Source organism: Phycomyces blakesleeanus (assembly GCF_001638985.1).
Source record: "Phycomyces blakesleeanus NRRL 1555(-) unplaced genomic scaffold PHYBLscaffold_5, whole genome shotgun sequence".
Classification (NCBI taxonomy): domain Eukaryota; kingdom Fungi; phylum Mucoromycota; class Mucoromycetes; order Mucorales; family Phycomycetaceae; genus Phycomyces; species Phycomyces blakesleeanus.
The window spans coordinates 1,469,579-1,481,203 of NW_017265138.1; the positions used below are offsets into that span (position 1 = coordinate 1,469,579).

The following is an 11,625-nucleotide window of genomic DNA, read 5'->3' on the forward strand; positions in this document are numbered from 1 at the left end:
CTTTTTTTTATTTTGACATGAGCCAATCATTTGCAATTTTGAATACACGTGTCTGCAACAGAGTACTTGAGTGGGGGCAAAGTGACTAGTAAGAGACTTTATTATTAGGAAAAGCTTTCAAGCTGTATAGTGTCTAGAGTCGAGTTGCTGGCTTCTTTACTGCCAACTACTATTTACTTTTTTTATTTTTCTCTCTCCTTCTACAAGTTTCAATCTCCTAATGTCGCTGCTTTTCTCTTCCAAATGGCGATTGTCACCAATTACACCCGCCGTCTCAAGTTCCCAAGATTAAGATAAAGGGAAAAAAATTGTGATTACTTGAATACTCCCCTTGAAGAAATTCATTTAGGTTCGAGGTTAAAGTACATAGACAAACCCCATTTGTACAAATTTTTATTCCAATCAGACAAACTGGTTAAGGATTTTAAATCTTGGTATATAAAGGGTGTATAGCTAAGATTCATTAAGTCTCTAATAATAATAATAATAAGGAGATATATCATTTCTTAAAAGCACCATTGATACTTTTTTTTCTTTCTTTTTTGTCGGTATTATTTATTTATTTATTGGACCGCCGCGCCTTACTAGACGGCTATTTAAAATACATTATGCAGTTTGTGGTATACATGCCCTGAGGTATTCGGGATTGTTTATGGAAAAGTATCTCAATATTAGAAAAAGTAGATACTGTAAGAGTGTGTTGATTATTAAAGAGAGTCAAAAAATAGGTTTTATATATATTCAATTTGAATCACTGCTGTTTAATGGTCGGTTGGCTGGCTTACACTGTATAAGTGCGTAGTATATATGCGCCTGGTGCGTAGAAGTTGCAGAGATTGTTAACTTGCCTGGTTCATCAGCAAGAAGGAATCAGTGTTTGGCTGTTGCTTTTTATTTCACTTAATTGTAGTGTTTATACTACAAAACCTATTAATGATTACACCACATTATACAGAAACTTCAATTTATATTTATATGGTTTAAATTAACCGAACTACCAATGGGGAAATCCACACAGTATTAACAATACATCCCTCCAAAAAAGAGCAAATTGTTGAAAAGAATGATACTATAGTAGCTTTACTTGCGTAACCGTCCATAACATTACCAGGTTTCTAAAGCTTAGCTATTTCCTCCCCGTCTTTTCCCTGCTAAATTATTACTATAACGAGTACTGACTCTACTTATCTCTATTGCTAACTACCTTTGATCCTTTGGTAATGATCGACCACAAAAAAAAGCTCAACACATCTAGCCAAACTATATGCCTTCTTCTTCTCTCTCATACATCTCCCTTCTAATGGCTTACTGTAAAATCATCATCGTTATATCAGCTTGTTAAGTTCACTTTTTTCTTGTGCTTCATTGGTCATTTGTGGACTCATTACTATGGAGTATAATCCAATAACTGAGCAAGTCATTTTCATTATTATTGTAAAATACGATACGGACCATATAAATAATATTAATAATAAGATATATTATCAATGTACGTACACCTCTCGTCAGTTTTCTTTTCTTATCATTCAGACAACATCATCATTAAGCACCAAATTGTGAATCTTGTGTCATTTCTCTAAATTATGTTTTTTTTATTTATTTCATCTACTCAATTGACTTGAGTCTCAGTCCCATCGTAACAATTGTTGTTACCATCTTTTAGTCGAAGATAGTTTGAGAGCTGTAATACTCAAACCTACTACTGAATTACTTGAAAGAGAAAACAAGATGGTCAAGTACTGTTTGCCTTACAAACGATAATATTCTTTAATGCTAATCTCAGATGCTTGTCAGATGTACATGGTTTCTTTTGTACCATCTCCACAACATGTCTCTGTGCTCCGGGCACCCTCAGACTTTTTTTAGGGGATTTTTTACTTTCGCAATAATGATAGTAATCATAATGATAAAAAAAAACGAGCAATATAATATAACAACATTTCCAGCATTCGCTTTTATTTCGACTTTTATCCCGCATTTAGACCTTTAGCTAAAAGACACGCTCCCAGCAGCTCATTTTATTTTATCTAATTAGAAAAACAGGATGAAGTTAGAGATCATGTCATACAGCTTATAACTTTTGTCACGTATTCTCTAACTTACTTGTTTCTTAATAAAATAAAATATAAGGCCTATACTACTTGGTAATTGTGTACGGCACACAATTAACAGTAGGGAAAAGTCATATAGAACTTAACATAGGCCAATGGGGTCACCCTCTGAGAGGAGGGGGGAGCAAAGCTCCTAATATATATAATAACACATTTTGGTTAAAATATATAAGAGTTGATTTTTTTTGGCTATGCTTATAACTAATTGTAACTCTAGCTATAACTCTTATTCTAGCTTTAGCTATGACTCTAATTCTAACTCTAGCTATGACTCTGATCCGGATTTTGCTAGTAAAGTTAGTTGTTAGTAATGTTAGTTGTTCATAATGTTAGTTGTTCAAAAAGTTAATTGTTTGTAGTTAGTTGTGAGTAAGGTTAGTTCCCATTGCTTGTTAGTATGTTAGTATGTTGCTTCTGTTGCTTCCTGTTGCCAACTCTTCTTCATATCCTTCATCTTCTTCTTCTTCTTCTTCTTCGTCTTCATATTCATCATCATCATCTTCTCCTTCATCATCTTCATATTCATCGTCTTCTTCATCATCTTCATATTCATCATCTTCTTCATCTTCTTCATCTTCTTCATCTTCTTCATCTTCTTCATCTTCTTCATCTTCTTCATCTTCTTCATCTTCTTCATCTTCTTCATCTTCTTCATCTTCTTCATCTTCTTCATCTTCTTCATCTTCTTCATCTTCTTCTTCCTTCTTCTCATCTTCTTAATCTTTATATTCGTTCTGATTTTCTTCCGCTTCTTCAGCATATTTATCATCACCATCATCTCCTCCTTTCTCTCCCTCTTCATGCTTCTCTTCTCGCTTCTCCTTCTCCTTCTACTTCTTTTCTCTTTTTTATAATATTCTCTGTTTCTTGAGAATATAGTCCGGGGACTTGGAAGCATTTCTTCCGAGTCCCCCCTCTTTCTCTAATTGCTGCTTAAGCCCCTTGGGCTGGTCTGGTGCTATAGGTATATTATTGATTAATATTATGTTGTTTATCTATTATTATATAGAGACAGGACTTACCAAGTTCCAATGATGGTTTGACTTTATTTTTGTGTGCTGTGGGGAGGAAGTAAAACAAATAAAATTTAGACAAAAGAATTTGTGAGAACTTGTGTAGGTTATTGTATTTCAAAAAGAAAAGTAAAGAATAATCGAATTCGATTGTTTTTCTACATGAAACTATCTACTGATATTTATATGTTTTATAATTGGGGTATTCAGCCTGATAGATAGATCGCATTTTAAACATAGAAAGCAATATTATTGGGTTAAAATTGTAATAGTGATGATAAAAGTTTGAACGTCTTTTTGAAAGATCAAATTTCGATCAAAATTTGATGGAAATATGTACGGCTCTCTGACCGGCTGAATTGTTACTTTTTTATATGTAATATGATAATGTTTTTATCTTTCCACTTAATGAATCATAGGGTATATTATCAATAAATTAATATAACACTTCTTTCTCTCTATTTCACATACTAAAATACAGTATAAAACAACAAATAATCGATGTCTTAAATAAATTGCATAAAGTCAGTGAATTTATCATTAAGAAAAAAAACGACTGGTAAAGCCTTTATCAGCAAGTACAGATGAGCTTATTAAAGATAATCTAGAAGTAATCGAAAAGGAAGTTAATGTAAAGTTGGAGCAGATAGCTGCCATGAAGGAGCTTGAACAAAACCTTAAGTCCTATAAATACATACACAAGGTTGACAATATATTGCCAGATTTTGAGTCAAAGGAAAGAACACTTGACTTCTTCGAGAGTCTAAGTGCGTATAGGCTCAAAGACGAAATCAGAATGTGCAAAAGCTTATTCTATAAATGCTATAAAAATCTACGAATTTTGTAGGAACTTTGTACTTTGTCTTTTGGTGTCCTTAACTACAAAATAATATCATTGGCTAAGACTCGCATAAGATTTTGTTCGAAAAACATGGCTGAGTATCCCCTATGACCTAAAATTCTGCTTTTTTTTTTGCCTTTTTTTTCATCTTTTCGTCTGTCCATATCAAATATTTTCAACTGTCTACCATTATATGATTAGACAATTGTGAATCTTAACTATATACACTTTATATATCAAAATTTAAAATCCTTCATTAATTTTTTTTAATGGAATAAAAATTTGTACAAATGGGGTTTGTCTATGTACTTTAACCTCGAACCTAAATGAATTTCTTCAAGGGGAGTATTCAAGTAATCACAATTTTTTTCCCTTTATCTTAATCTTGGGAACTTGAGACGGCGGGTGTAATTGGTGACAATCGCCATTTGGAAGAGAAAAGCAGCGACATTAGGAGATTGAAACTTGTAGAAGGAGAGAGAAAAATAAAAAAAGTAAATAGTAGTTGGCAGTAAAGAAGCCAGCAACTCGACTCTAGACACTATACAGCTTGAAAGCTTTTCCTAATAATAAAGTCTCTTACTAGTCACTTTGCCCCCACTCAAGTACTCTGTTGCAGACACGTGTATTCAAAATTGCAAATGATTGGCTCATGTCAAAATAAAAAAAAGGATGGCGTTACAAAGTGTGTGGCCCAAAGGCCATAACTTGCGCCTTAGAAAAAGAACGCGTCTCAAAATGTGTGGCCCAAAGATTATAACGCGTTTAAAAAAAAAGAAACACTCTCACGGTATTATTTTTCTTCTTTGCGCTTTTTCATTAGTTTACTCCAATGTACAGCAACACTACCAGCAGCAGCAGCAGCAGCATCAGCACCCGAAAAAAAGTGTCCTTCAACGGCTTGTTTGTGTTTGGTCCAAAGGCCATTCACAAGCATGTCCCAAAGCTGTTGAGACACACATTTCTGGTTAGATTAGCCAAAACTAATCTAGCCAAAGTTTTTGATCGAAAGATCAAAAAAGTGAAAATAATTGGTAAGTCATGTCTCTATATAATAGTAGATAAACAATATAATATTAATCAATAATATACATATAGCACCAGACCTGCCCAAGGGGCTTAAGCGACGATTGGAGAAAGAAAATGAGCTGGAGCACAAAGCTACAGCTCATTTTATCAAGCAAAAGAAAATGAGAATAGAAGAAGAAGTACGAAGAAGAAGGGATATAGACCCAAGAGAAGCAGAAAGAAGAAGAAAAGCAGAAAGAAGATATGTAGAAGCAGTAAGAAGAAGAGAAGCAGAAAGAAGAAGAAGAGAAGCAGAAAGAAGAGACGAAGAAAGAAGAAGAGAAGAAGAAAGAAGAAGAGAAGAAGAAAGAAGAAGAGAGATAGAAAGAAGAAGAGATGAAGAAGATGATGATTATGAAGAAGAAAGTGATGAAGAAGAAGAAAGTGATGATGAAGAAGAAGAAAGTGATGATGAAGAAGAAGAAAGTGAAGAAGAAGAAGAAAGTGAAGAAGAAGAAAGTGAAGAAGAAGAAAGTGAAGAAGAAGAAGAAGATGATGAAGAAGAAGATGATGAAGAAGAAAGTGAAGAAGAATATGAAGAAGAAGAAGAAGATGATGATGAAGAAGAAGAAGAAGAATATGAAGAAGAAGAAGATGATGATGAAGATGAAGAAGAAGATGATGATGATGATGAAGATGAAGAAGAAGATGAAGATGAAGAAGAAGAAGATGATGATGATGACGGAGAAGAAGATGATGAAGAAGAAGAAGATGGTGATGATGACGAAGAAGAAGATAATGAAGAAGAAAAAGAAGAAGAAGAAGACGAGGATGACGGTGATTATGAAGAAGACGATGATGATGATGAAGAAGAAGATGAAGAAGAAGATGAAGACGAAGATGATGATGATGATGATGATTATGAAGAAGAAGATGAAGAAGAATATAGTGAAGATGAAGAATATAAAGATGATTATGAAGAATAAGGCGAGGAGTTGGCAACAGGAAGCAACAGAAGCAACATACTAACATACTAACAAGCAACAGACACTAACAAGCAACGGGAACTAACAAGCAACGGGAACTAACCTTACTCACAACTAACTACAAACAATTAACTTTTTGAACAACTAACATTATGAACAACTAACATTACTGACAACTAACTTTACTAGCAAAATCCGGATCAGAGTCATAGCTAGAGTTATAATTAGTTATAAGCATAGCCAAAAAAAAAACAACTCTTATATATTTTAACCAAAATGTGTTATTATATATATTAGGAGCTTTGCTCCCCCCTCCCCTCGGGGGGAGGGGCCATTGGCCTATAAAGTTCTATATGAATTTTCCTACTGTTAATTGTGTACGGCACACAATTACCAAGTAGTATAGGCCTTATATTTTATTTTATTAAGAAACAAGTAAGTTAGAGAATACGTGACAAAAGTTATAAGTTGTATGACATGATCTCTAACTTCATCCTGTTTTTCTCATTAGACTAGGAGCTTTGCTCCCCCCTCCCCTCGGGGGGAGGGGCCATTGGCCTATAAAGTTCTATATGACTTTTTCCTACTGTTAATTGTGTGCCGTACACAATTACCAAGTAGTATAGGCCTTATATTTTATTTTAATGAAAAACAAGTAAGTTAAAGAATACGTGACGAAAGTTATAAGCTGTATGACATGATCTCTAACTTCATCCTGTTTTTCTAATTAGATAAAATAAAATGAGCTGCTGGGAGCATCGCTTTTAGCTAAAGGTCTAAATGCGGGATAAAAGTCGAAATAAAAGCGAATGCTGGAAATGTTGTTATATTATATTGCTCGTTTTTTTTTATCATTATTATTACTATCATTATTGCGAAAGTAAAAAATCCCCTAAAAAAAGTCTGAGGGTGCCCGGAGCACAGAGACATGTTGTGGAGATTGTACAAAAGAAACCATGTACATCTGACAAGCATCTGAGATTAGCATTAAAGAATATTATCGTTTGTAAGGCAAACAGTACTTGACCATCTTGTTTTCTCTTTCAAGTAATTCAGTAGTAGGTTTGAGTATTACAGCTCTCAAACTATCTTCGACTAAAAGATGGTAACAACAATTGTTACGATGGGACTGAGACTCATGTCAATTGAGTAGATGACAAATTAAGAAACATAGTTTAGTGTGATGGCTCAGGATTCACAATGCGGTATGTAACGATGGGACTGCCTGAGTGATAAGTAAGAAATCACTGATAAGAGGTGCACGTACATTGATGATATATATGCATGTATATATATCTTATTATTATTTTGACTCTTAATAAAGCAATGTTCTCATGCTATCCACTTTTCCATTGTTGAGATAATAACCCTAGTATTTATCCCGAATACCTCAGAAGCCTCAGAAGGAATAAGCCAGAAATCTTCCTTGTGCATTATATTAAAAAAAAATCAATCAATCAAAACGGTTATAATGCTCGTCTTATGATAAATTTTGTTTTGAGAAAGAGAATAATAGCCATATATAGCGTGAGTGATAGTAGTCATTTTGCCTCCCTGTTCAATAGAATAAAAAGAATAAAAAAGTAGTTTAATACAACTTCCATTACATCCTCAAGGTTGTCCTTATTTTAATCGGAATCGTGTATTCTGACGTTGGTTTTAAAGTTCTTTCCTTTTTAACAGCCATAGAAATGCCTAACGCTGTTCTCATTTCTTTTAAAGCCAATAACTACCCAAATCGGTGGGAAAGAAACACAGAAATAATAGAGCATTTATTATTATCATTTATATATGTCTAATAACAAAAAGTGGTTTTTCATTTTGATCGCTATGTTTTCTTTTAATGAAAGTAGGAAAGCTATGCTAAGACAGTCAAAGAGATTGTACTTGTGATTTAGCAGAATATTGAAATTATGGTGACCATTAAATTCGTATAGGTTTGTAAATTGTTGCTTTTTATCAGTTACTTTTAGATGTCTATATAAATCACCTTAGGAGAAAGAAAGAAAGAAAAACGTAGGATTCAAGCCGTATGACCGTTAACAATTTCACAATTTCACTCTCTTCTTCTGCTTCGGTGCCAATTGGTGAATAGAAATAATTATGAGACTTCAAGAAATATAAAGAAGCTAATGAGCTACCTCATTCTTAAAGTAATCGAAATCTGGCAACGATTGGCCGACCCTTTTTTTTTTTTTTTAAAAAAAAAAAGACAACGTTGGTTATTGTTGTGACTTGGATCTTGCACTTTTTAAAAAGAAAATCTTGTGTAATGCAGTTAAGGACCTATTCCTATCTTTTTTATAATTATTATTATTACTATTAAAGAAAAGCAATGAACAGCGATAATGAAGATAATGAGTTTGATAATGCCTGTGCTCTTTCAGAAAAATCTTTTCTTGAGAGTATAAATGAGGAAGAGAGAGAACGCAATGATATGATTGAAGCGATTGCGGCGTCACTTGGAAAGACGCCCGACCAACTGACAGCCAGAGAGATGCTTACCTTGACGCTCAACCCACCACGAAAACGTGCATTTTTCGATAATTCGGCTGAATCTAGTAGAAAGAGATCATATAACACATTACCCATTCGCTACTGGGATGGTGTTGTCAAATTGACACATGTTTCTGGGTTTGTTGGGACCCAATTCATTCGCTTTCAAGACATTGTTGAAAAGGCAAGAATGAGCAGAAGAGAAGCCCCCTTCCCTCTAAAATATAACAAAATAAAAAAGGAATATATACATATATATAAAGAAATGGAGAGAGAGAGAGAGAGAGAGAGAGAGAGAGAGAGAGAATTTATTGCTGGTAATGCCAGTGGTCAACAGGAAAGTTAATATCTCCAAAAAAAAAACCTTCCCATATAGTCAACATTAAGAAAGGCGTTGGTAACAGCATTTGTATGCAGTATGGAATGGATTGAAGAGCAATTCCCGAGTAGCATAAATATGTGTATTGTACTCCATGGACGTCCTGTAAGAAATAAATCCAAAAATCTGACTTTAATGAGATTTAGTAAATCTTTAATTAACTCTTTTTTCAGATAATAATAAAAGAGAGTCAAAGACATATAGTAACCTATAATGTATGTGTGGTTTTTTATTTCTTTAGGCCATTCGAAGCCAAATAGGTCCTAACAGACTTCTCATTCAGCCACCGATGCTTGATGATACATATGGTGTATTTCATCCAAAACTCATGCTCTTGTTCCGTGATGAATCTTTACGTGTTGTTATTGGATCAGCTAACATGGTTAGTAGTAATCAAAGAAGAAAAAACAGAAGAAGTATCAGTTGATGACCCGTAATTAACAAGTACAATGCTTTATTTCATATATCTCTATAAAAGGAACGTTATGACTATGAAGATATTGAAAATGTAGTATTTATTCAAGACTTCCCAAAACTATCCAAGAAATTAAAAGCTGTATCCGAACTTCCTACGTTTGCTAAAGATCTGTGTGACTTCCTTGATCGTGTACGGGTCCCAGCATCAGTAAAAGAGGCATTCCTGGATTATGACTTTAGTAAAGCAAAAGTAAATATCTAAACAGACACAAATACTCAGAAACATACAGAAAGCACTACCTTTTTACCGATCAATTGTAACTTATTATAATATTTCATCTTTTTATTTCTATAGGCTCATATAGTAGCCTCTGTGTCTGGTACATTTGAAGGAAATAACTACAATAAATATGGCCATACTAGATTAGCCAAAATCGTAAAAGATATTGGAGCATCTGATCCGGATAGATTACCAATGGTTGAAATGCAGGTAATGATACTAATAATAATAGTAATGGCAGAGAATTTTACTGTCGATCTAATGTGTGTATTTGTTGCTTACATGGAACTTTTACTTTAATTTATTTTTTATTTTGAAATAGACCTCCTCCCTCGGTTCACTTAATACATCATACCTTCACGAACTCTATGCATCATTCTGTGGATTAGACCAGTTTGTGGATGGTGTCAGGCCCAGTAATAGGAACAAGGAGCTGCCACCAATAAGTATAGTTTATCCAAGTCGCAATACAGTTGATTCCAGCCGATTAGGACCATCCGTAAGTTTAATATATATATATATAATGTTTCAAGAATGATTCTAAAGAAAATCTAAACCTTTAAATTTTGATTGATGTATTTATTATTCTGGTATAAAATTATTAAATGTTCAAAAGGGAGCTTCCACAATTTGCTTAAACACTGACACATGGAACAAATCGACTTTTCCTAAACAAATTATGTGTGATGCGATTAGCTATAGAGATGGGACACTGATGCACAGCAAGGTAAATCCTATGTATAAAGAAATATACTATGATTAAAAGACTTATATTGTATAACTGCTTCTAGTACATCATTGCTACTTTACCACATGGGAAACCTGAGCGCACACAAAAAAACAAGGTGGATGGCTGGATTTATTGCGGGTAAGAGTTTTATTAAATTCATTTAGTTAGTAAGGGGATGTCTGTCTACCTTTCTGTCTGTGTGCATGTATACACCTCTGAACAAAATTGTACTTGTAGGAGTCATAATGCAACAGTGTCTGCTTGGGGAAAGACATCATTCAACAAGATATCTAAACGACCAAGGATAAGAATGAGGTAAGATATATATGTATGCGAAAATTTATACCAAACTAAAATGAATATCTATTTAACCAAACTAAAAAAAAGTAACTGGGAACTGGGTGTCGTATTTCCAATCAACGAGTCTACTGATATAGTAGCACCTTATATCCGCCCACCACCAAAGTACCGTGCTGGACAAAATGCCTGGACACAGTCAATGTGATTATCACCACTCTACTCTACTCTATTCAATTCGATTCAAATGACATATATTGTGTGGTTCTTCTTTATTTTCTTAATCTCTTCTTTTTGGGGAGTTTTTTTTTAATTCATATTATTCATATTATTATTTTATAGTGGTATGATTAGGTGTATTTAAATGATATGTGAAAGCTATAACAATGACAATAGTAATAAGAAATTGTAGATATAAAAGAAAGAGAGAGAGAGAAAAAAAAAGCGATTGGCTTAAGTAAGTTTTAAGCACAAATAATAAATAAAATAAAATAAAAAGTAAAAATAAATAAATAAATAATATATGTATATATGTATATATAAAGAGTACGAATAATAAGGGGGAGAGTAATTAATAATTAGACGAGAAGAATGGAAGGTGAAGGTAATGGTGAAGGTAAAGAGGAGGACGAGGACGAGGACGAGGGCGAGGATGAGGACGAGATTTTTCTTTCTTTCTTTTTCTTTTTGGCTTGTACTACCAAGTCATTCAAGGTTGAATTGGAAGATGTTGGGTTCATTCATTTACCCAAGATGCTCCTCTCTTCAGCCATTTTCCCAACAGGATCGTTACATCATTCACAACAAACCCTCCAATGACTATACAGATAAGATCGCAGATCTTATTTAACCTGTGCATTGCAAGTTCATTTTTAGAATCATTGGATTTTGTTTGATAGCTGCCAAAATGTAACAGCCAATGCTCTACAAGAAATAAAGAAATCAAATACAAAAATACAAGTCAGGACACACAAGCACACAAAATTATATATGTAAGTATCAATGTATAACTTACCCAATATGTGAACTTTGTCAAACAACCTTTGTAAGCTTTCAATATAATTTCG

General features: G+C 33.7%; 1 protein-coding gene across 1 annotated transcript; it reads left to right on the top strand.

Annotated features, from left to right (window-relative positions):
- Positions 1-8,294: 8,294 nt before the first annotated feature.
- Positions 8,295-11,058, top strand: PHYBLDRAFT_180257 (hypothetical protein; the record flags this gene model as incomplete). The annotated part of the gene is made up of 10 exons (XM_018438286.1): positions 8,295-8,630; positions 8,832-8,939; positions 9,076-9,216; positions 9,313-9,501; positions 9,607-9,741; positions 9,854-10,030; positions 10,148-10,258; positions 10,323-10,399; positions 10,499-10,576; positions 10,649-11,058. 10 exons carry the CDS (start codon positions 8,295-8,297, stop codon positions 10,764-10,766), a joined length of 1,470 nt encoding a protein of 489 aa, XP_018294999.1. The 3' UTR covers positions 10,767-11,058.
- Positions 11,059-11,625: the final 567 nt, after the last annotated feature.